At 34.0% G+C, this 27000-nt stretch overlaps 1 protein-coding gene across 9 annotated transcripts in view; it reads right to left on the bottom strand.

Moving 5' to 3' along the window:
* Positions 1–27000, bottom strand: part of RPGRIP1L (RPGRIP1 like) — an 81617-nt gene that overhangs the window by 20357 nt on the left and 34260 nt on the right. For 6 of the 9 annotated variants that reach the window (XM_026102206.2, XM_026102205.2, XM_026102209.2 and 3 more), the window contains 12 exons: positions 23896–24002; positions 23612–23662; positions 22285–22464; positions 21489–21606; positions 20063–20515; positions 18149–18300; positions 15551–15917; positions 14337–14551; positions 13022–13105; positions 11251–11325; positions 9467–9629; positions 8293–8393 (listed from right to left, as the gene is read on the bottom strand). In XM_026102206.2, coding sequence (XP_025957991.2) covers positions 8293–8393; positions 9467–9629; positions 11251–11325; positions 13022–13105; positions 14337–14551; positions 15551–15917; positions 18149–18300; positions 20063–20515; positions 21489–21606; positions 22285–22464; positions 23612–23662; positions 23896–24002 — 2066 coding nt within the window. The remainder of the gene's footprint in view (positions 1–8292; positions 8394–9466; positions 9630–11250; positions 11326–13021; positions 13106–14336; positions 14552–15550; positions 15918–18148; positions 18301–20062; positions 20516–21488; positions 21607–22284; positions 22465–23611; positions 23663–23895; positions 24003–27000) is intronic. The other 3 variants (XM_026102207.2, XM_026102208.2, XM_026102213.2) reach the window with 3 other exon arrangements.

The raw sequence follows: 27000 nt of genomic DNA, 5'->3' as shown, positions 1-27000 counted from the left end.
TTCAGTGTTACTACATCTACAGTTTTATTAATCAACATATTGCCCTTGAAAAACTGAAAATAGAGGAACTTTCTGTACCTTGAGATCAACTTGAATCTTTAACGATGCTTGAAAATATTTGTGCTTTGCTCTAAGATTTCTATGAATTTATTTCTGCAGTCACTTGTCCACTTACCCACTTATTCCCTATTATGGCAGGGCAAACCAGAAACTATAAGCTATTGCCAAATAATCACAAGCAATCATCTATTTGCAGTACTATCAATATGACATGATTGCCAAATATAATTATTGAATGACAGTCATCCTCATCATCTCTCATTAGAAAAGTGTTGAATTCCTTTGATCATCCTATTAATAACGCTAGAACAGAGTTGCAAAGAAATGTTATCACAGGAAGGTCTATCTCATTTAACCGCCTAGAGAGGTAAACACTCCTTGTTAAGTAACTATGATTAGCAGATCAATATCTTGTATCACACACATAAAAACTGAATTCCTCTCAGTCCTCAACTACATGTGGTGACTTTTCATGTCAGGAACAGCATTTTACTACTATTTTCCCTGTTACCAGTGTAGATGTGGGGAAAGAAAGAGGGTTATGGCAGTGCTCTCTGTCTCTTCTCCAAATTGGACGAGGCTTACAAAAGGGCATCCACATTGCACTTGCTCTAAAAACTGGTGCAAAGCGTTCTCTCCTTGTTGAGCAGCTCTTTTAGAGTCAGATTTGCTATGAGGGAGGTTAAGGGATAATTTCCCACAGGATCACTATTCTTTCTCACATGCTAGAAGGGGACTGCAATGCCGCAAGGTTAGTGCCTTTAATAAGGTGCAGTGCAATCCCTTCAGCTCCCCCTGTAACTTCCATATCAACATCACTTACTGAATCTGCACTTAAGAACTGTACCCAACAGCTATAATTTACCCCATAATCATCTCACTAGTTAACATCATTTTTGAAACATATGCTTTAGGGACTCACTAAACCATTACCTACTGGAGACAATATTTTAGTAAGTATGTCTCTGGTAGCCATCATTTCAGCTAGTGCACCAAGTCTGAATTCATCATTTTCAGAGCAAGAATTCATCTTCAGGATCTTCAAAGGTATGAATTACTACAGTTTGAGCAAATGATTCAAGGATTTTCTACTGAGTAGATCTTGCTTCTTCTATGCAAATTCATAACATACCAATCAATGCATTACATTTTTTAAAAACCGACTATTTCTAATTCAGTATTATACACCAAATATTTTTAAAAATACTAAGTTATTGTGGGATCTGAAGCTCTCCCACCACATGATCAAGACAACTGTCAGTCAGAACAAAGTCACTTGCACTTTGCTGATAATACAGCTCTTGCTCAATTGAACAAGATACCTTTTGAATTTCTTCCCTTCACAGGGCTTGCCTCCCCCATCCTTTGCGAAGAATAGACATAAAAATGCTCAATGATCTTCCTGAAGTTTCTGTTTATGTATGTATCTATGCATGTATTTTTCTATATGTAGATCACAGACTTCTAGTTTATTTATTTATTTAAAAAATAATTAAATTTTTAAAATCTGGATTTGAAAGTGAATCCATTTAGAGAAACATCTTGGTATGGGAAGAAAGCAGAAGTATCAGTACAACATTTTCATTTGTTAAAAGTGCAGCTTTAGTGACAAATGTATCAAGTTGCACTTTTTAATACAGCTGTTTTTATTATTTAGAGGCTTAAGATTTGATTCTGTTTTCCCTCATCATATCATTCTGTGGGGACAATATAGATGTACAAGAATGAACAGGATTCTATTCTCTCTCTCATACCCACCACAGTGTGAACAAAATTCTGCTTGGTGAGATGTACCACAGCTAAACAAAACTCAAATTTAGTTTCAGATCATCTGCCATACTTTTTAGACTTCCAATTAGAAAAACCTTCTTTTCTACTTGTAAAATGACCATAACTTAGCTCCATGTCAAAGAGCTCTGATAAATATAGCTTCACAGTGTTACTTTTACAGTTCTTTCTCTATTGAAGGACTTCATGCATTTGCCCACCCACAGCATATTTTGGCAGATGCACAGAATTACAAATAGTCTCCCAAGCAAGCAACTTTAGAAACATTCACACTCATAAATATACAAAGTCTTATCAGCTAGGTTAAAAATGGCTCCTGTGGAAAATTTTTTGTAGGCTTACTCGGCCTTAAACCTTTCTACATAATTGAATATTCTGATTTTATTTGTCACCTAATAGATAATGGGTTACCTAACAACAGCTGATATTCTGTGCTTTTTTGATCATTTCAAAAGCTGGCCTTTTTTTTGGTATTATTTCTCCCTTTCCTTCAAGGGCTATGACTTGTAATAGATGCTTGTAATTACTATCTATTGCACAAGTATCATTATAAAATTCTTGTCAAGAACTGTAACCACCATCATCATCTCCTTTTCTAGCCTGTCTTACAAAGGTTGAAGCCATCCATAATAAAATTCTTATTGTGAAAATTGTCCTATAGTTTCTATTGCACTCAGCTATCTTAAATTTCTGTTTCATCAGAAAAAGTACTTGTTCCTCTTTTTCATCTTTTGCATTGTTTAGATTTTATGTAATCCCTTCCGTATTTTAAAGTAGTTTCAAGCATTGCAGGCACAATTCTATGCCCATTTTGATTCTTAACTACATCTGCAAATTGATAGTAAGGCATTGAAAAGAGCACAAATAATTCTATTAACATCTAATTTGGAAATAAGATAGCATCAAGGTTAGAAATGCACTTGAAATGAAAACAAAGAAATTAAGACTCCAGAGCACAGTGCTTGAAGGACAGACCAGTACTGAAGAGATAAACACATACTTCAAAGGATATTTGACAAGTGCTAGTAAAATTCGTCATTTCAGTATATTATCTATTTAAATGAGGTCCATCTCAAGCTTTATCAGAATAAATCACTAGGAAGAATGGAAAAAAAGGAACTCAGGTTTTTCCTGGGGTCTTCAAACTTCCTTTATTTCTTTCACTTTAGCTTTTGTTTCACATTGACCTTAGTAGCCAATAACCTTCTTGAAGATGGAGAATGGCAAACACTTATTTTTTTCTTAGAGTAATCAGTATCCTTTGAAAATACTGACCAAAAAGCTTTAACAAGTTACCTGTGCTTCATTCTGGTGATTTAGCACTTGTAATTCCCCAACTGCTAAAAGAACGAGGGCTTAAACGAAGCTTAGCGAAGCAGCTAAGGTTAGATCTAGACAAGACGACGTCAATACTGATAGATTAGTATTCCTGACAAAGTAGAATCAAGTCCACTCAGTAAGACAGGGCCAGCCTACATGACAACACAGTGCAATCTAAAAAAAGAGTTGTTTGAATTTAGATCTCTAAATTCAGATTAGAGAGCCACACAACAAGCCAGTTTAAGAGAACTGTTGAGTACTCAGGAGTCTCCCTAAAGTACACGAAAGGTACTGAAGTCCTGTAGAAAGTAAACTGAAAGAGAAAACAAGGCAGCCAGAGTTTAAAATTGCAATACAACACCCAAATTTTTTTGATGAATGCAGATAATATTTCGTAGGAGGAATATCAACTAATTGTGCAAAAAAGGTGTAATAAATGTATTTATTACTTTACTAGACATATAACTTTATGCTTTACATCTTCCCAACTTTAAACAAAGATGTTTCATTGAAAAGTAGAATTGGAAGCAATTGGAATTGCTTAATAGTATTTAAGAGAGTTTAATGTCAAAATTAATTAGATTGTGAGATCTTAATTTACTTGAACTGGTAATGACAGTTTTCAATAAACTGCTATTAGTGCAAGAAAACGCACTCACAGTATCTGTAATGAAGAAGAGAGACATAAACACACCTAAAGAAAAATGGGACCACCACTGAATAAATTGCTTTTGCCAATAATTGCCTTATGGGCACATTTTAAGACAACTTGCAAGCTGACAGCAGTAAATTCTATAGTGATAATTGAATGCTATATTATCTTCTATAAGGATAAAGTGTAGAGATGGGGGTGAAAGGGAGGAGGGATAGAAGAGAAAAGACAATTTTTTTCTTTTTTTATATAAAGACTATGCCAAAGGAAATGCAAATTCCCAGTTTTGATGTCTATTTTGAGGACCTGAAACAAGGCTTTTAATCAATGTATTATACATCAAATTGATAATGTTAACTTCTGATTATTCAAATGTATGAAATATTCATAGAGAACTGTCCAAACTTTTACATTTCTCAGACTTCTTTTCTCTATTAATTATCATGCCTGGAAGCTTTTCAGTAAAAGCAGCAGCCATCAGCCTGACTGAACCTGACAAGCTAGCAAGGCCCAATTACACTGGCACTCTGTGGCACTTTGATGTACTGGAAACGAAAAGAGATAGGGGCAAATTGTATAGCACATTATGTTAATGACTTGATTTAATCCAGCCACTAAACTTTATGTAGCCTGTTAAAAAAGATGCTAACACTAATTACGCCACTTTGGAAAGGAAAGAAGGGGACAAGCATTTCATACCGACAAAGTGAAGCTCATAAATGTTGTAAATGAAATGAAACAAAATGAAGTAATCTATGATTAATTATACATCATAGACAAGAAGAAAAGAGAAAGAAGCAAGTGGTACAGCTAAGTACTGGAAAATCTGTTAGATTCCTTTTATGATCAACATATCTAAGAAATAACCATGAACTGTCTAATTTGCAACATGCAAAAAAGAAACAGTACGATCTTAAATGGCTTAAACAGCTTGGCATACAGCTCAGATTTACAGGATAATTAGCATAACAATCTCTAAAAATCACAAGTCATATTTAGTGTTTGATTACTTGCAGGATATTCATCTCAAAAGATAAAAGGCACTGATATTTAATCTTTAAAAAAACAACAAATTCAATCTCAATTTTCACAAGCTGTATTCTTTAAATTACCATAGTTTTCAAATACAACAATGCCTTATTTTAAAACCAAATTTGTATCAAATTTGTTGCCTTAATAGTTCATAGCTTTTGTTGTCTTGTATTTTGTTATCTACTTTTCTTGAACACACATATTATTACCTGATGAAGGGATCAATGGAGAGAAGTAGAGGTTAACAAACTATTAATGAATCTACGCTCAAAATTCTTTCAGAAGTCATCTGAAATAATTTTGATCTAATTAAATACAGGATAACTAGAAATGTATATAGCAACTGTATTATTGTTTGGCTTAATGGTGATGAGTATTAGTCGTTTTAGTTCACAAAGTTACAGGTGAAAATTTTTAAACATTTTATATAAAACAATGCAATTTCATCTTTCAAAATACCTTCTGCATCTCTCTTCAGCCTATATGAGTGATAGTATTTCTAAATTCCTGCTAGAGCTTACAGAAAGGAGTAGTATTTCTCACATAAAACATTGCTTATTATTGCTAGTTACTTCATAAAATGTCAAATAGACTTTACTTGCATAAAGAATACCAGAATCAAACTCCTCTAGGTTATTATATACTGTAACATTAAAAAAGTTAAGGCCAGTAGGATATAACCATATGATATTACTGGTCCTTTCAAAGGAAACTATGAAAGACTAAGAAAAACCATTAGACATATCATAATCACTTTTTTTTAAATGATAGTTTTTTCTTTTTGAAGACTGTTTGGTCAGCTTCAGGTCTAAAAGCACAATATGCTTGTAGAGAGCTATATTACTGAGAAAATGTAAATTGAGTAAATGTTCCAAATTTGGGTTATTTTGTTTTATTCTGCATATGTAACTTTATGGTCATTAACTTCTGGTTTTAAGCACAATTCCAATAGAATATCATTTCTGTACATGTCCACAAATAATAATGCACAGAAATGAACACTGAAGTGATTGGATACTGCACATGCACAAGCTTTCTTGAAATCTTCAGTTCTAAAATTATTGGGAAGTCAAGAACAAAAAGAATATATTTGGTTGAACTGGAAAATGCATCTAATTTTGCATGCTAATAATAGCTTCAAGCCTATGCAATTGCCATTTCAACAACATTCAATCAAGTCAACATACGGCGATGCAACACAGCTGGCAGTGAAGCATTGTAGACCTATTACAAGCCTTGACAAGTGAAATTATTCTCCTCTTCCTGAAAGCACTGGAAGAAGGAAGAGTGCACATCTTCTGATATCAAGGCAGCAGATAGGACTGAACAACAAGACTAAGTTCTTTACAGTCACATTCACATAGTTATATTCTTTGGCTAGGGAGATTTTATGCAGGGTTAAAATTTGAACTCAGACAAAATTAACTATAAATCTCTACTCCTAAGGTTTTTTTTTTTTTTTTGTGGTATAACAAATACATCATAGAAAAACAGTAATAATTATTATATATCCTAATTTTCTACTGTTGGCTTTTGGTTGATTCAACGCATGGAAGACCAATACATGAGACTTACCAGAGGGAAACAAACTAAGGGCTTGTTGGCAGTAAAAATCCCAGATGATAACAAAGGAAAAGATGACAACAAATAAAATTACAGTTAAAGGAAATAAAGTGTGCTGAAGTATATACAGTAAGTCATGGCATAGAGGTGCCTTCTTCAAATAACACAAGGCTTTCATGGCTTTTTTGGTCTTTTTTAATTAATGGCTGTTGTGAGTTATATAACATATACATTCCCATAGTATGAATCATCCCTCAAAAATCAGACTTTATTTATTTATTTATTTATTTATTTATTTTTAACTTTTATAAAGAAGGAAGGAAAGACTAAAAAGGTGAAAATATGTATCAGTAAGCACCAGTTGGCTATCTGATTCATCACAAACTTCAGTAAGATGAGAAATCACTGGAAGTAAAAGCACTGAAAATAACACAGAAATAATGTACACTATAGAGAGTATCAGTAGATATCAGAAAAAGAGTAAACACATACATTGTAAGGGGGCTCAAATGAGGTCTAATTTGTCAAAGGAAAAAGAAAAAATCATTTTTTTAACCCTAAAAGTGAAGATACTTTCTATTATCCAAGCATATTTTTTCATGTCCATTGCAATGTCTACGGTAACTTATTCTGGAAAAAAGAAAAGTTTTTTTAGTTCTTGGCTTCTACATTTTATCTAGCCAGGACATATATTTTCTTTTACATACTCAGCCTAAAACCTATTTAGATATAAAGTTTATAACTTGATACAGACAAAGAGACGCAGCAGAAACAATGAAGGAGTCTACTAGATGTATTTATAATCCAGTGATGGATTTTTAGCTCATGAAAATCAAAATAAAGATTGGCTTGGGATAGTTTATATGTACACTGTATTTTAAATAAGAATGGGAATTTGTTTGAACTAGGAGGAGGAAAATAACCGATATGATTAGGGGTGATGGTGGGGGGGAGGGGTAGAAGCAAATGACTCCTCAGGGTGGCCCAGTGTCCTGCAAAAAAGTCTGTGCTGATGTGAGCTAGGTGGTCCAAAGCTTTGTGGCGGAAAGATTTCTTTATTTGGGCCTACCCAAAATAATATTTAGGTTCAAGAAATGGCAACATATGAGAAACATCCTCTTTCAGGTACTGCATGATTCTCACCTGATTTTTTTTTTTTAATAAAAATCACTTATAAACTTAGCCAAACAGGCTCCTTTTCCCTATTAGGAACTTTTTCTGGGAACTCATGAAGCTGTCATGTAATAAAAATTAATCTTAAAAAGAGACACTAGAGAAGTATACACCTTTTTTAAAGCCAGACAGTATTTGGGTAAGTATCATGCAAATAAATACATAAATCTCTAGCACTACTCCATCAGAGCACTTTATTTGAGTCAAAAGAATAATTAAAATGAACCTTTAATCAGAGAGCAGGATCTATGTAAAAAGTTTGGTTTGATGGTTTGAAATACAAGCAATGCAATCGTTAGTATTTATTACAGTAATCCTTAAAGTTCTTGGTATACTCTAAAGATTTCCTAAACAATAATGTTAGATTCAAATGATACTTTCACATAAAATTTGAAGAAATCATCATCAGGTAGTCATATGTGTAACTATCTGACATGAAAGCTCAGTTTTTCAGATTTACTGAAAAATCGGGGTTCAGTTTGGATGTAAAATACTATGAATTATACACACAATATGGCCATTAGGTTAATTATTCCACTGTCTGTGAAGAAGTGTCTGTTTGAACTGGAAACAGGCAAACACACATAACCCAAAGACTCCTTAAAATCTGACCTTAGAAATATCGAAGCTTACAGGATGTTAGGCTTAAAAATATTTTTCTTAGATTTATCGAACATTTGATTGCCAAAAATACTCTGACTGACCTGTTTAATATTCTTGGATACTGGACTTGGAACAATACAATCATCGCTGTCAGTTATTATTGATTCAATGGCATCATTTGCCTGTCTATCATCTTGATCTGCTAAAAAATAAACATTTGTTGAGAAACCTCATAGCAATATATTAGCTTTTGTAATAAATATAAAACAACAGTGCCAGGTAGATCATCTTTTCCTTGCAGATGATAACATTGGCAAATCAATGACCTTTAAAGTGTTCTAAAGCATCTTTTTTTCTTGGTTTCCTAAGAATCCTAATGTTTCCCAGAGGAAAGGTGATGAGTGCAATGATACAAGTCTCTCAGATGAACTGCAGTACAGACAATGATCGTCTTTATATAAGAGTATGGACTGAATTTGTGGATTTCCTCTAGTTAGGTTTAACACCATGCACATATAAAGAAGAGAGTATTCTTTTCTTTTTTTAAATAAATTGTTCTTCAGGCAGATGGACTATCTTCTAAAGCATTCAGGTCTCTCTTTTCTGGAATAAAATTACTTACAAGCACAACACGGAGTCAACATCCTGTTTTTCACATTTTACTAATGAAGAATTCTTGGGCAGAATCTGCAAACAACTGAATGTAAAATGCTAGCATCCTGTTTGTGCCTTTTTCTTTTTTTAATAGTATCAAGGATTCAGTTTATTTCCGTGATGCAAAGCTTAAACTTGGAGGTAGAACAGGATGACCTGGCTTTTACAACCTTTAGGTAAATCTGCTTCTAACAACTTTATGTCACATATGTGATATGACATACTACCCTCTCACTGTCTGAAAGGATCTCTGATACCAGCATTGGCTGTTATCTGCAGACAAAAGGAGAATACTCATTAAAATAGTCTTTATAACAGCATAGTTCTAAGGAAGAATATAAAGACGTTTAAAATAGAAGCCAGGTTTCATTTAATATTTCATGAATCTAGGTCAGATACCAGATTTTTGCATTCAATTACAATGCAGTTTCCGTTTGGGCTGAAAATAACACCCACATACCCTCCACCTAGCTTCAGCTATAAAGTACACCAGAATACCATTTCTGTCATGAAGCTTCTCATAATGAGGCAGCTCCCACTGCTAGGAAGAAATGCTTAAAAAATGGAAGACATAGATTTATTATGGAAATACAGTTACTTATTCATAAAAATAAATTCTACCTTCTGGTTCCAGTTCTTCAGTTATTTCTGTTTCATCTCCAGAGGTAGCCGAGCTTTGGTCAGCCAACTGTCCCTCGGACAGATGTGAGAGGTCTTCTTTTTCCTGCTGAATTTCTTCAGCAATCTCCTTCACCTCATCACCTGCCAGGCTTTCTTGTTTAACCTCACATACCACATGCAACACACAAACAGATAAACTTACAGCCTTTTTAACACTCCTTGAATAGTAGAATTATGGCTCATGTTCATTATATATAGTCTCTTAAACAGTTATGTTGTTGATGCAGTGTAGGAGGCAGTGAGAAGCTGATCAGTTTCCAATTGCAGTAACAGGTAATTGACACAGTAAAAAGACAAATATCTAATAATGTACATTTCCTGAAACATAACTTTTACAATCATTTGGTACCTGTCAACATATACACAGGCTCTTAAATTTCCAAATGTACATTTGCATTTCAGCTCTTCCAGTTCTAAAATACTCATTTTCCAAAAAATCTTACTCAGTTGGCAATTTTATAACTTAGTTTATACAATATTTTCTTTTTCCAAAGCAAAATAAAAGCATATAAAAAAGAAACAGCTTTGCAGTTATATGCTGAACACTACAAGCATGTCATCTAAGGTAAAAGAACTTCTGTGCATAATTTACTTTGAGGTAAATCAAAGTAAATCTTATTCCCTTCTTTCACTTTTAGTACAATTACATATAATAATACCTCATCAGCAGATATAACATTAGAGACATGGCATCTCCCATGGAAATTTGTTGGAAAATTATGTACAACCTATTATTAGATAATTCTCTAGCACTGAATTTTCCAGATTAGGAACACTAAGGCCTCATCTCTCCCTCTCAGAATACACGAGAGAACTTTCAGTTGTCTATAGAACATCCAGGTTTTCCAAAACTGTTTTATACTTAGACCAGATTATTCCCTGAATAGTTATTTTAAACTGCTCTAAGGCATTTGGAACCATACATGGAATAGCCACAACCGTGAAGTGTCTTCTCCTACAAATGAAATTCATCCTGGAAGTTTTCAAGTGGTAGAGAATAGGCTTTATGTCTCTCATACCCCTCCCTGGCATAAACACTGTGTCATAACTCAACCATGGTGTGTTCTAGACAATGTTTGGCTTTTCTTTATAAATAATTGCTTCAGTAACAGAACTGCATTTTTGTGGATAAAATTTTCACAGAAAGAACACTTTTTGATTAATCTACTTGGCCAAAACCACCCACAGCTTTTTAATGGAAGCCCAACATGAGCTTTAAAGCAGAAAAGTGAAAGCAAGATAAGGCCCAGTGAATAACTGTTCCGTTACACCACTGGAATTTACAGTCTGACAATCTGCCACAACAACTTAAGGTCCCAACTAATTGCAATATTACAAATTACAATATTTGATACTTTTCTTCTCCTTGGAATGCTACATATTTAGTAAATATTCCAAAATTAGTGCATTCTTCTTCATTCCCTTCTCCCACCCCTTATATAATGATAATTTTTAGAGGGAGGACAGAATAAACTTTTGAGGGAGGACAGAATAAACTGAATGTAGAAAGAAATAAGTAGAGATATTCCTGCCTACTGAACAAAAGACAAGAATATCAACCCAAGGAGTCACTCTTTTTTCTACATATTTCAGGAATGTTTTTGAGATCTCATTCATTCATAGTTTTGTATTTAATACATGACTCTGAAGAGACATCACATACTTAGAATGCAAGTACAATACACTATAGAAAGCCACAAAAATTGAATAATCTCATGTCATACCTCTGAAACACTTGGAACTGTTGAAACCTTAATCTTCTGTGCAAGTTCGTTGTCATTTTCAACAGTAACAGCACCCTAAGTTATGGGTAAAATGAGAGGAAGTATTTAATATAAACTACACAATTAACACACAAAAGTAGGTATGAATTTACTAGTGGAGGAGCATTTGAATAGGAAATTATAGCCTCCTTTGCTTCCCTACATTAGCTTCTGCTCTCTGCTATAGCTTCCACCTATGAGGCTGGACAATTCTTACAGTGAGGCTGCTTTGGGCCCTACTGCGCGTCAAACCATTCATCATACTTTTTAGTGAGTTTCCCTTTTCCAAATCAACTACCTACTTGCTTTGGCACGTGTCTCATTAATATCGAAGAATTAGATTATCTGCTATTCAGAAAATGAAACACACTGTTCCTGTTCATTTTTGATTTTAATCTGTTAAGCTTCTAACTTTCTTGCATGGACACTTTTGCAATGTCAACAGAAGACTTGGACTTCAGAGAAACCCCAGATATTTCATTATTAATTATTAATATCACTTTTGTCTGTACCCAGACAGCAAGGCTTGGATTTTGAAAGCAGCTAAGGGAGCTGACTGCCCAGTACTGAATGACTTCCAATGGAGACAGAATAGCTAACTCTCTCCCTTTGAAAAACATAGTTCATGAAAAAATGTCAAATTTTGAGAGGTTACTCTATGGACAGCTGCAGATAAGAGGTGCTATGTATTTAAGTATATGGCTAACATTTCAGTTTTCCGTATGTAACCTTCCAAAAGATTTGATTTCACTGATACTTCACTTTTTTAAAAATTAAAAATTATAAGAGATCCATTTTATTCCTATTTACAGTCCATATTGCACAGTTCAAAACAAAGTTCTAGCCATGGTAAGCTAGGTCATAGCAGAGAGAGCCGTGGAGTGAAAGTTGATATTACATTTCAAAAAAGAAGTCTAATCAAGGCATTTACAAATGGAAAAAATGGGGAAAAAGAGATCACAGCTAGTTTTTACTTAATTAATACAACACAATATTATTAACTAACAATAATACTCATAACTAATAACCTTTTATAATGAGGTGTTAAGGTATCCATCTTAATTTACTGGATTTAATTAAAAAAGTAAATACAGTCTATTCTCAATTATCTGAAAGGCAGTTTATGTAAGATCAAATAAAAATTTACACCATAGAGAAGTAGTACTTGAGTTAGTTCCATGCAGAGCCATCTAGAGTCTAGAAGGATGTACACACGATAGTGCAGCCCAGGTCTAGAAGTATTACAACTGTTTTCACAGTGTGTGTAATCTCAGCTGATAACCCTTGTGGACTCTGAACTGTGTCAAATTGTGTATCTCACTGCCACAACACTTAGGATCTGTGTGGATCGAGCTGGTTTCTGTAGAGCCATTTAGAGGTCTGTGCAGGTGGCACACGACACAAAGGCACTTAAATTAATAACCCAGGGAGATGGGTTACACAGTGCAGAGACAGTTAATTGGCCCTATCAGAAGCAACCTTAAGCCCATGAAAGCTGAGGCTAGTAAACTGTGGTAGACAGCAAGCAATTCTGAGGGAGTCACACAGATATCCCTGCATTGTACCCTCCAATCTATATGCTGTACTATGGTATCATTCATTGCCCGGGACATACCAGTCTTTTGTTGCTTAAATAACGGAGTGTTCACTATTAGTTTTACAGGTTGTCCATAGTGTGACATAAACGGTCTTTCTTGCTTCAATACGTATGAACAAAATACTTAAAACTTACTGTCCTCCGTAATGAACTGACATCCAGAAAAGATACTTTCTTGTCTGCTTGAGCTGTGCGTTGCCTTGGTTTAGGTGTTGGTATCTATAATATACAAACAGAGTTGAAGACCATTTATTGCTATATTCTAATCACCTTATTTTACTGTAAGTTCTGAGGGACCCTAACTTTTCTTGTAGCCAAATGTAATTATACTAAACTTAAATATTGTCAATTCTAAACAGGTAAGATTATGTAGATTTAGTTTGAATCGGCAGCCATGCAAAAATGGAGATACCTCTCAGAATAAAGCCACAAACGGGCGTAACAGGCTACAGCATCCATGGAATGCAATTTGAGTTCTAGGTGACAAATAACTGCCGGATTGACCTCAAATAGCATCTTATATCTGGCAGAATGATTTATTATTGTTATTTATGAAATGCTTAATTCTTTTTCTTGTTCTGTAGGCTTACCGTATTTTTGACACCACCCCCTTCATCCTTTCGGGAAATGATGACATAGAAACAGTAAGAGACTAGTAACAGTTGCAAAATTAACAAAATGGCCTAGAAATATTTCTGTCTTGATGTTACAATACAAAAGAGAAAAAATAAACAAGAACTGGCTTATTGCTTTTCATGTTTTACTCTCTTCATGAAGATAGAAATTCTCCTTCACTTCCATTGATTTTTATGCACAATAATTTCCTCATTCTACTTTTTATTTATGAGTTTGTTTATGAGTGATTTTAAGAAGGTAATTTGGATATTTTAGCACCATGCTCCAGGCAACAAAATAAAAAGGAGTGTGGTGCAGACACATGTAACTGTCTACATATGGCTTGGGTCTAGCTGCTTGAGAATTCTTTTGGCCCAAAGTTATCCCTACTGACTGGGTTCTGGCCGAGTTTCTAGGAGACCACAGAAATAATAGGTAGCTGACTTCACAAATAGGTAGCTGATTCACAAATTTCAATCTCAGACCTAAAGTTATACAAACATATGAGTACTTCATTCTAAAGAGGACAGCCGCACTGAAAACAGAATTAATAAGCACTAATTTCATAAGGAAGATACTTAATTTTTGTTATTTCTCTTCTCCTTCCCCCACTGAAATTGTGCTAACCTACCATTACAGAAGACCTTTGAAGATTATGGACACAGGAAAAATTTCACGTCCAAAAGGAAATTCAAGATACTCGTTATATGAAATATTTGTGCTAAGCATTATTTTACAGTGAGGATAAATTCTAGTCATCAGGGAAGAACTAAATGATCTGATGTAATAGGTCTTTTGTATCTCTTAAATTCTGCGAGTTTGTTAAATTACTTACTGTCATTGATGAAGTAAAAGGAGGAGACAGGGCTGGAGCCTGCACTTCTTCCTCTTCCAGTAATTTAGTTGCCATTGATTTCTCATTTTGAATGTAATTTACTAAGTCTGCAGCCATTGCTGACCCACTTGGTGGTAAATAGACAAACTTCCATTTTAACTCAACTCTGATAGTACCAGTAGCACATCTTTCAGAATCTGTTAGTTCAAAAGTACCTGAAAGCATAATGCAAATCTTATTTGAATATCTTATTTTAGACATATACAATAAAATGCAATACAAATCAGTATTTGTGAGTATTTGTGAGTCAAGAATTAAATGATTTAATGATTTAATAGCTGTAATTTTAGAAGCCAAATAATGTCAAAACATTATCTTTTGTAGTTCCAAATATCATGGAGGACATTCAGAAATGTAGGATTTAGGAGCATTGTCACAGCTAACAGGTATAACTCACTAGATTACTGTGTTCTTTCAAGATATCTTGTTGGTTTCTCAGTCAATCCAATACCACACAACTGACTCTATCGACATCTTTCAATATCTGTCTTAACCAAAACATTTTCTTTTTTTTGAGTAAGTTACTTTTCTTAAAGAAAATTAAACAGGTTTTAAATATCTGTAAGTTGCCAAATCTTTACCAGAGAAGAAATATCTTAAATTCACTTGCAAATTTTCCCCTTTTATCCATTTACGTGGGATCATTATAGAGTCATCTTGTTAAATACAATATATAAATCGTATAAATATCTCATAGCTGACACAGAAATAATTATTAAGCAGTTTTATTACAAACACTGCAGCAAGTTTGCAAATGATACCAACTTGTGGGGAGCAGTCCATGCACTGAAGGCAGGGCTGCTCTTCATAGAAAGCGGAAAAAGGGGCAGCAACCCTGGAACGTTCTGTTAGTCCTGTCTTAGTGACCAAAAGAGATATTTGAAACTCTTTTCTTCCTCCAACATTTGAAGTTTACTCATTATATTAAAGAATCAGTTTCAAGCTCTGACACAGACTTTTCATGAGCCATGACTTAAGTAACACTATAATGCAAAATTGCTTTCTAGGATTTCACCGGAGTTTAAAATTCTGTCAAACTAGAACCATAGATGATAGGTAAGGGTTTTTCATTGTTTTGGTTCTTAAAGAGGTTTAAAGGGATATGGAAACAGGAGGTAAAGATTTTGTTAGCCTTAAAAAGGTCAAATTCTTACCGGAGATGCATCTGTCATGTGCTAAAGAAATTAGAGGTACACTGGCTTTTCCTAAATAACCACCTTCTTCTGCTTCACCATCATCAAATACATAAAAAGTTAATGATTCTGATTTTAGGTACCGGTCTAAATCTGCATTCATTGGCACTTGGAAACACATATGGTCATCTATTTGTGGGTTGTTGCTGCTAGAAATGATGGGAGTATCGTGGTCTGCAAAATCAAAGAACTTGTAGACAACATAAGGATTTGGCTGAAGATGGTTTTTCCTGGACTGTAGACTGTTACAACATTTTATTGTAATGTGGAGTTCATTTAAATTGCCATCTGTTGAAGTGCTGACTTGGGCAGTTCTGAGTATCTGCTGCTTTAAATGAAAAAGAAGTTAAATTAAAAACATTAGAATTCTTATGTTGCTGCACCCTATATAAATAGAAAAATAACTGCTTGAATGACACTCCAACTATTGTCTAACTTCTTACATCAAAATGTTACTTGTTCTATAAATTCAGCTACATCTCTCTTTGGTTGTAGGTATAAAGAAATAAGAGGTTAATCCTTTCTTGTCTGTGATTATTTGCTTTATTCTCCTAAAATTTCATCATCTACTTGTCATTTGATTACCTACAAAATAGTGAAGATGACAGTTTTAAGAGTGATTCACATCTAGTGCCACTTTCAAATTAAAGATTCTGATCTTGACAGCTATTCTGTGTCAAGATATAATTTTTTATAACTGTAGTCCATTTTATATATGTTTTTCAATAATTAAATTGCACTGCAAATTAATTTGTCTCAACATTTTCTTTTTCCAAAACCTTTACATACACAAACAAATTCCAGAAGCAGAAATTAGCACGTAAATATTAATAATAAAAGTTTAAAGTAGATAACGAACTCAATGATTTCAAAAATTTTATCAATTACCTATCATCATGGCCTGTACATACTGTGGAACCCAAAGACAGCATACCGGGAAATTCATTTTAATAAAAATGGAAGAGTAACAAGAAAACAAATAATATAATTATCTTTATATTGGTATCAAAAGCCTCTACCTTTTTTTGTTACAATGTCACAGGTACTTCCATTCATTGTACATAATTATCCTGCCAGTGTTCTAGCAATGTTCTGTCTTTTGGTATCTGGGGAAATGTGTATCAATTTGATTTTGTGTGATAAAACATTAAATATTTTGATTAAATAATCCAAACTGAAATAGCTAATGAGAAAGCCAGATACAGGTTTAAGATTAACTACTTACTGTGCAACCTTAAGTCTACATTTCAAGCTATGCGCAGAACTGGAACAAATTCATTGTAGCAGTTTGCACACAGTTCATGTTTCCACAATTTCTACAACTATACAGGACAGAAAGTTTTTATATATTTAACTAGGGAAAGCTTAAATTTCGGAACACACAACTGAAGCTACTTTTGCAGCTGCAGATAAATGGAACTTTTAACATAATGTAACCATCTGTGCTATGGATATATGACATTCAGTTTCTGCCATGAAATATTTCTGAAAACTGCAGTGTTTCAGACACCTCTGTAGAAGCTGTCCTTCGTTTCTCCCATTTTTCTGACTTTATTTCCTCCTATATAATCTATCATATTTGAACCCGGAACTTCACAATAATTACAATAAAACTCTTTCTTCCACATGTCTTACATTTCAACTTTGGCATTTAACAACTGCCAGAATTTACCAGGTAGTTAAAAATCACCTTTGATTCTTTTAAAATCAGATTTAAAATAAATGTTACAATATTATCAACCACTAAGTTACTCTGAAAATGCCTGCGCTGACCTATAATAGAATTCATGCACCAAATATACTTCTCAGATTACGTTACAGTGTAAACTGAAATTCTGGTATAATATACTGTGGTATAATATAAAACATTAAAGTTACTCCAGGTTTACAGTTATTTAGGCTGGAATAAATAACAAAATGACATGTTAGAAGGTCTACGGCGCTTGAATTTATGCAGTTAAGCTTGGTTGTTTTAATTTCCTAAGGCAATTATTCAAGATATCCAAAACTCCCTTCTTTTTCTGTCTGTGACCCTGGTTTAAGCACGATTATACAGTGAGTTATAGCAACGGAATTCCATCTCCATCTAAGAAAAGGAAAAGTGAAATAATATGACCTTCCTACCCAAGCTTAAAGAACTTTGAGACCTTTCTTAAAAATGACTCAACCTACAATAGTAATCTGACACTGAAGTTGGCTTAACGTTCCTTTGTATTGTAATACAGCAAAGTGTTAAGAAAATCTGACACTTACAGGCTAAGTAAATTAAATATATTAATCACACAATTATTTCAAATTTTCAGGCCACAAAGTTATTGACGATTTCAGTAAAAATTAATAACTTGTTTAAGACTTAGGCTCTTTAGCAAAGCTATGATTCAGCTGGTTCTTGAACTCTTTATATGATAAAAATGTCATTCAAGTGATATTTTTCCATTCAAGAAACTTTAAGCTCCTTAACCTTGACTATACACAGTGTTGAACTAAATTATTTGAACTGAAAAAGTAAGTCTGAATAGTTTATTCCATCAAAACTATTAAGTACAAAAACAAACATACCTGGGCTGATTGCTCATGTTCCCTAAAATTGGATGTTATATACCCCAGAGCTTTTGACCTTTCTTTGTAGAGTCTAATAGCTTGATCCATCGGAACTCGTAACCTGATCCAGTATTCTACAGTTCCATAATTTTGGATGTTTCCTTTGATTCCTAAGCAATAAATATATTTATGATTACATTAATTCTCTTTCCAATGTTGAAGTACTTAAGTCAAATACAAAAGCTAGGAAACACCACAAATCAAGTGTTAACTGATCTTGTGACTATGCACCATGACAGTTTTGGTGACTTGACATGTTCAGTTTATCTCAGAATCAGGAACAACTTTGCTGGCTCTACAAGGTCTAAAAACAAAAGATGAAATTTGTTTCATTTGTTGTCCATGCTATAGAGTCAAATAAAGTTCAATATTCTAATCTCTCTAAGGGAAATACAACTTAGGAAACTTTGGTATGCCTACAGTTGAAAATGCCCCACAAAGTGGCACACAGTTTTAATTACTGGCTAAAATACCACTTTGTAATGGCTTGTTAAACCATGTTTTTGACACTGACAAAAGTAGACAGTTAGAGGCCTCTATATATACTGATATGGCAAAATACTTCCAGCAGAAAAAGCAAGCAGCATAAAAAAAAGAATTCTTTTAAGAAAAGGCTAGTCTAAGATATTCTAAGATATTCTATTGTTTTAAAAAGAATTAAAAAAAAAAAAACCCAAATCCCTCTATAGATTACACTTGTATATGAGACAGTTTTATCAGTAAAGCATATCATTCATACCTTTTTAATGTTTTACTACTCTTATATTCAGACTTGTGACTTATCAGTTTAAATTACAACCAACCACTGTAACCATTTCTTCTTTATTTACTGATGAAGTATGAGGTGATAGATTTATGACACAAGGGCCAGGTATGAAGCACTGATCTCTGACAGTTTTCTAATGCAGAAATGTTTTTGCTTTCAAAGTATATTCTGCCAAACTAAATAATTACATATGAAAAAATAAAATAATTCACACATATTAAGTGAAATTATGGTTTCATTGAAATCAATTACATGACAATGCTATTGACTTCAGTAGAAGCATAATTTCACCCACTGCTTCACTCAAATAAAACAGCAAGTCATGCCCAGGCTAAATTCTTGGATTATGTTTTATCCATGCCAAACTGTAAGTACTAGAATATAAGACACACCATAAAGTACAACAGGCGATTTTGTGACTCAGAGCTTGTATTTCGTATTTCACAGTGAAGTAAGGAGGGTAATCTTTTATCAGTATCAGTCTTAGAGGACAAAAGAAACATTCATTAAACAACTAAAACACATTTAACTACAACCTAAGTAATTCACTAAAATGAAACAGAATATTAATCTTGTATCATTTTAAAATCTTCTCTACAGTATTCATATAAAAAATGCTAAAAACTGAATAGTACTACAGTGAAATCAAGTATGCTGCTCTACTAACGACTTTTTTCCTGGTTGTTATATAATTCTATTGAATAAGACAACATTATCTCTTTTATTAAAATGTTCTTTACATGTGTAATATGACTTTCTAAGTAACCTTTACGCAAGACAAACAATAGCATGCAATTGCCAGACAAGATCCTCTAATGCCATTTCCAGCATCCAGTCTAATATGCCACATACTTTAGTATCACTATATTAAGACCATCTTTGTCCTCACTCTATTCTGGGCAAAATTTCACCTGCCAAAGTTTTCCCACAACTGTCAGCAGAATCAAGGGAACATGCTGCACATCTAAGAGAAAATATCCTGTTATATAAACCATTTTTTCCTTCTGAAGTATTAATACATGAACTCGGTGTTGGCTAAATACATATTACTTTATTGCCACTTAAAATATTGCATCAAAGAGAATAGTTTTTGATATGTTAATTACCAACTAAAGTTGCTGTGCTGTAGATCCTGCCATTGTTCTCCAAGATTTCATGGAACTTCAGTTGACATGCAGCAGCTGTTTCATAATCTGTGCCATATGCATGATGGACCTCAAGTGTGATACTATTTCGCTGTATGTAATGCAAGAAGTAGTCATCAACCCGTACAAGATATTGAGAAGTGAAGTCATAGGATGCGATAAACCCACGCGCTACTGGAGTTGTCTGAAGTTCAAAGTCATAGAATGCGTAAGTACAAAAAGTTGCAGGTTCCTGGTCACCAAAAGCCTGCACAGCTTCGGTAGAAAAGATCACTTTGCTAATATGAATTTCAAAAAGATTTTCTCCTCTTTCTAAATGTAAAGTTTCATCAAATTCATCCACTGGATCATCTGGCAATATTTCTGGTCTGGATTTGTGCTGCTTAGTACCATAGGCAATATCTCTTAGTTGAGCTGCAACAAATAAAGCAGAGCTACAGTATGACTTTCTTGTTTTAACACCAATCATAATTAATGACTGAGTAGAGAGGAAAAAGGAGTAATCCAATTATATTAAAAATTTTACCTTTTTAAAGGTGTTACCAAAAAGAATTTGAATATTTAAAATAACACATCTGCTGCTCATTTAGCGTACTGACAACAATCAAGAATACCTCCACAGAAGAGCTGCTTCAATACATATAACAATAGACATAGGCTCCTAAAAGTTTATAACAAGCTACACGGGAGTTATAAAAAGCAAGAATGCAGAAACATTACAGATTAATCAAAATAAGTATCACTATGCTAAAATGCAGTAGAGACTTAGCATATGTATATTTTTGTACAGTTTAACTATACAAAATAATATTTGCCAGGGAAAGAAAGAAAAATACATGCTTACAGAATTAGGACATAAATCATCATGCAATCCTGTAGTAAGTGGACGCAATTTGGAGACAAAACATTAAACTTGTTATCACATTAGGCTTTGTAAGCTTTCCTTCAGGTCTCATACACACCATTTATGCACTGGATACATTAAAACAGCATTTTAAATTCATCATACTGAAATGTTTTGTAGGTATAGTTATTATGCCATGACTTAGGGATTTTTAGCAACACAAAATGATAATGTAATCATAGAATAGCAAAATAAGAGATTGACCATAGATATATGATTTATGTTAAGAAACATCATAAAGTTTTCCTAGCTTTATCCTAACTCAGGAATAGCTGCAGCATAAACTACTATGTTGATTTTGATTAATAACTTTAACATCTAAGTCAATGGAACAGCATACAGATAATTTTCCATGAAAGATCTGAGTTTTCTACTAGTTTTAGAAACAGAAAGGTGTTTCAGCTGAGAAACTTGACATTTACAATGATAATTTGTAGCAGATAAACTATGTAAACATTGGAGGAAAGCATATTTCAAAAATACCTTCTAGTTTTCTGATGCGTGCAGCCCTAATATCAAGCAGGTGGACATACTGTTCCAGTTTTACCTCATAATCTTTCTGTAGACTTTCCATCTTTTGTGTCACTACTTCAACTTCAGTCTGAAAAAAAATTTGCACATAAAGAAAAAGACTTCTGAGGCTTGTCTTCATTGATATTGCACATGCTTTTGGCTACAAATAAGAAAACTGCGTTAAATTTGAGAAAAAGCATTTAGAGTATGCAAAAATAGTGGCAATTTTTAATTCAACAACACAGCAGTCTGTTCTAATTTCAAGAAAACATAGAATCTTTTTTTAAGAACAATGGAGTAGCTGTTCTTTCAGGTGAATGTTCCTAATGGTTTATTTAATGATATTGTGATTTTAAACTCGAATTGAATGAAAATCTAAAATATGATCTGCAACAACCCAGCACAAAAGAGTGAAAGTAGAGTGTTGTGGAAAAGTAAGCTATTTGACAAGTACACTCATTGCTTTTCATGTGAGGACCTGATAAGAGCTCAGAGATAATCCCAAGAGGGCAAGTATTTGAGAGTTCTAATCAGGGTGAGTCAAAAGACTAAATTTATAGGCATTTGGATCTCACACTTTTTAATTAATACTTTTAACAACAACAAATCTTATGTTTGGTTACCTAAAAAACAGACTGGCTTTATTGCTGAACTTCCAAGTCTTAATTATGACTTCATGTTTTCCTAAGGGAGAACAAGTTCCAGTGCTACAAATGTTAAAATGCTATTCTCTGGTTATTTCCCCACTATGAGTAGAGGTTAGTACCTGGTAATCTTTGTTAATTTTATGCTGTACTATTAACATATTCCTTGTCTTCTCAAGTTCTTGCACAGTTTCTGCATGTGTTAATTGAAGCTCCCGCATGGACTGTTCCAAATCTTTATGGATGCCATCTTCTATTTTTTCAAAAATCGTAAGGTCTCCATTCTTCTGCTGCTTTCGAACCTGGAGCAATTTGCAAAATTACTGAAACAGACTTTTGCAAAATAACTGTATGCATTTGTGCATGGTTAAATGTAACATTGGGCTAGAATTCTGGAACTAAATAACACAGGCCAATTCTGTAAATTTTGAGTATGCCATAGCACAGAAGTTAGGAATGAGGTAGACCAATAACTGTCAGGATTACATTCAGGAGTGTAATCTATTGATCATCAGGAACCAATTATAAAGTATGAAATACTTAAAAGCAATCATTCTCTTCTATCCACTGAAAATACAAAATCCTTATAGATTGGCCTTTTATATAATAACTAACACTTTTCTAGTGAAAACCAGAATTATTACTCTCCAGGCCACATTACTTCTATCACAAATACTGGTATTTTAATTTTTGTGTAATAGTAATAACTTTTTCACATCAGCCCGTTTTTGCTTTCCTTTTTTCATTATCATTATGGAATTATTATTGCAGTTAAGTAGCAGAAAGATATTCTATATATTCGTCAAGAAAGCAAAAAAGGGTCCTCTGAACAGTGAAAATTTAACTTATATCTTCCGTGATTTCTTTTCTCTGCACTTCATTTTCAATTTTGCTGTAAGCAACAGAATTACAACTAATGTGCAAAACAAACAAACCAGAAAAGCAACCCCCCCCAACCTTTTCCAGGGATTTTTTTTGCTTTAATAAACAGAGAAAAGTTGCTAAGCATCTGTTTATTGTGTTTTCAGCACTTCTATACTTAGAATATGCTCCCATAACTTACCGCATTACTAAACAAAATATTGTTTCAGATCGGTGTTATAGAAAGGAGACATAAAAACAAGTTGAAGTGATAACTCCTTTAACTGAGAAAAAGCAACTTTTAAAGAAAATGCTTTCAAATCTGGTTTAATTCACTTTTGATGTTATAATGAAATATGTACATAACCCTAAGTAAATTTCATCCTAGCAATTTTTTCTTCTGCTTCACTGTAACTGAGAAATGACAAATGCACATGTACAAGCTTGAAGCATTAGCTATCAAAATGTGCACAAATGATACATCCCTAGAAAACCCTGGGCATGGTATAGAAAACATGCAAGGGTCAACAAAGAGTTTGGAGAGAAATAAATAAATAAGTAAATGCACATACATTCTTTGTAAGTTACCTTTATAAGCATAAGAGCTTCTCTGAGTTCTGCCACACCAATATCACTTTCCTGAAACAGAAATACTCAATGAAAAGGTGTTATCGGATGTGAATGAATAATGGAGAGAGACATTCAGAATGACAAGATGCATTCTCACTACACATGACATTTTGCCTGTTACCATGAATAAATAAACTCTCTTATATTTCCGCATTCTTTTACTTTTAAGGGAAGTACTTGCATTATGTATAAAACATAGAATGGGTTTTTTTGGTCATTGTCTAAACAGAAATAGACTTCACCTTGGTGAAAAACTTCATGTGGTTTTTCAGTTCTTCTAGTTGTTGCTTATGTTCCAGACAGTGTAACTGCAGGTCTTTGTTCTCTTGGGTCAGCTTTTCATTTTGGTCTTTACATACAGAGAAAGAATATGATATTCTGCTTAATTCAACATAATTATAAAAACCATGAACTTGCTTTTTCATATTAACTTTCTGTATAAAAAAATCATTAAAAATGTAAAAACTAATTTATTTTGCATAGGGAAATCTTCGGTGTTAACAAATGACAAGAGGGACATAGAAAATGACTCCTCTTTTATCTGGTAGAGTTGTATGGATAAAAAGGTACAGCATTCTTACATTAAAACTGAACCCACAGCATCAAACACCTACTCTTTGTGCATTTCCAAATAGGAGGATATCCCCAACTAAGTACAGCTTCACTGGGTTTCTCTTCTGCGGGGGAGGGGGGAGGAAAGGAGGTTTAAAATTCTTTGTCAGCCTGAATGTCTAAATACCATTAAATTTCTCAGTTGAAGGATATAAAGATTTTCCCCTAATACCCACTAATGCATAGCTACACCCAAAATGATTTCTCAGGTGCTTCAATAAGAAATTTCCCTCAATAAGAATGGAGAAAAGACTTAAGGACTACCCAAATAATTCAGTTATAACAATGTACCTTCTCTCATACAGAGAAGTTTTAAATACTAACTTTTCTCTAAATCAAAATTTCTAAGGGACAAAAATATTCTTTCCTGTTACTTTCCTTCCCCCTGCCAAATTCCTTATCCTCTGGATAACAATGTTTTTTCTCCTTCTGTTTCTTCTGTTCTTTTTTTTTTTTTTTTTGAAAGTTCTGAAGTCATTTTCTCATACCACGTGCTTAAACACAGTAAATTCATATTCTAGGTCAAAATGATACAAATGTACACTGTCAACCTGATGTGCAAGTATTAGCTTTCGCAATTCCCATCTGCACTAGTGGGAGCTGAATGGCAAAAAAATACACACTTAGTTGAGAATATATCCTACTCCTGTTGAAAAAATAGTCCACGCTACCCTTTTAATGCTGGAATGTTTTCTGTTGGCCCTCAGGGCATGATGCACAGTTATCTATTTTTACAGAACAGCTTTTCAGTTTTGAGGTCTGAACTCAGCACGAAGCAGGCAGTTGAGATTCTAGTCTCAAGGGTTTGGGCATGTTTCAAAAACTGACATCAGGTTAATTTTAATTCTGTAGTGTTTATATATCGAATGACATCTTCACTAAAAATGAATCATCTGTAATGCCAATACTCCAATACACAGTAGCCTCACTCGTACATGTGTTGGGACTCCACAAGAGTCGCTTTCAATTCAAACGCATACTCACTAGTAAGGTTTTAATTCTCTGCAGTCGTGAGGAAAATGTAAAGCATTTGTGCAACTGTGAAAGCATGCAGTAAGAACCCCTAGGAGCTAACAATTAGAAAGCAAATAAGGAAACAATCAAAACGAGCCCTTGGGGGATGATTCTGGGGGGAAAGGAAGAGGAGGGGGAAAGCCTTGATAAAAGATTGTGAAACACTTATCAGCAATTGAGTCTTGTGGACTATTCCATTCCAAATAATAAACCCAAGAGATCTGTGTTTGTTGGGCAGGAAGTGTCCCACACAAAAAAAAGAGGGGGGAGAGGGAGAGGGCTCTTAATGCTGATGTTACTTCTTTTTCCTAAGATAAAAACAGAGATCCGAACTGGCACTTTTTCCAGGGATAAGGACAAAAGATCTCTCTCCTCAAGTCCTTCTATCTTCTTGTCACAAATTTTCTGACAAGAACAAGCCCCGTTCACTTGTTTTCTGACATCAACCCCAGTGATTTTTTTGTAGACATTTTAATATCCATTCACATTTGCTGCTTAAAAAGTTAATTTAAAAATTGTAAATGTTATAGAAAGGAAACTAGCTTTTGCAGAGCTGGTAGCAATCACCCAGAAAATAATTCCATTCATTTAATGCAACTGATGACTTTCAAGCTTGTGAGTAATGATCATATTCAAGCAAATAACAGTATTAAAGTTCAATATTCAGAAATTAGGAAACACCCAGTGGTATACTTGCAAAAAAGAGCCCTGGACAATAGCATAACCACGTAGCTCTCCCATTGCTAGTAACAGGCCATAAACTTTCCACTGAGTTTACGAGGCCTTCGGACGGAGGTGTCTCAGGCCTGCTCTGTCTGAAATATTCTTGACCTGTCTGCAGCCGTGTTTTACTTGGTTAAAAGCCAGCTGAAGCAATTTCAACAGCTTGTTCAACCCAAATGGCCAAACTGTTAACACCACAGCTTGGGCTACCTTGGCACTCTCCGTGTTGCCTCTCCAGATTCTCAACAGCATGTGTTTCTAGGAACCCAGCCATAGATCAAAATGCGTATGTTCAAATATCACTTTTTACCAGACAGACACATTTTTTTGAAAAGCATAAGGAGACAGAAAGGAAGTGATGAATTTCAGAAGTTTCCTTCTCTGCCAAACCTCAACACGCCATCATGGGACAAAGAAAGGACATCTCATATCCTAGAGCTTTCTTCTTATCTTATTTCAATGATCACAAGAATTTATCATAAACATTTAGAGACTCACTGAAAAAAATATATAATTCTACTGAATTTTGTGTACTGAATGCTCTACTAACATGAGAAGACAAAATACACCGAAAAAAAGAAGAAATGGAAATTGCATCTATATAAAAGAAAGTTGTTAAAGAGTAATAAGGAGACCCTGAAAACTTATGAATTAAAAAGAATCAGCAGCCCACAAATCACCTAATTTTCTGTGACTCAAACAGAAAAATATTACTTTATGAAGTACGGTCTTCAACTCAGAATTATTTAGCAAAGTTTTGGACAATATTTTTTCTTTTTTTTACAAAATTTTATAAGACTTTCTCTGCTAATATTCTTGTGCAAAGGATGTTGAGACAAGTTCACCTGCAGAAAGATTTTGTAGCGAAGTCTGTAGCTGATGGCATATATTGACTAATGTTGAAGGTTACTTTGGGGAAAAAAAGAGGAAAGACAGAGGGAAACAGGGACAAAGCACGTGAGACACACAGGGGAAGAGGCAGGGAGGAAAGCAAATAC

The sequence above is a fragment of the Dromaius novaehollandiae genome, chromosome 13 (assembly GCF_036370855.1).
Source record: "Dromaius novaehollandiae isolate bDroNov1 chromosome 13, bDroNov1.hap1, whole genome shotgun sequence".
Lineage (NCBI taxonomy): Eukaryota > Metazoa > Chordata > Aves > Casuariiformes > Dromaiidae > Dromaius > Dromaius novaehollandiae.
This window is presented reverse-complemented; position numbering and strand designations above follow the sequence as displayed.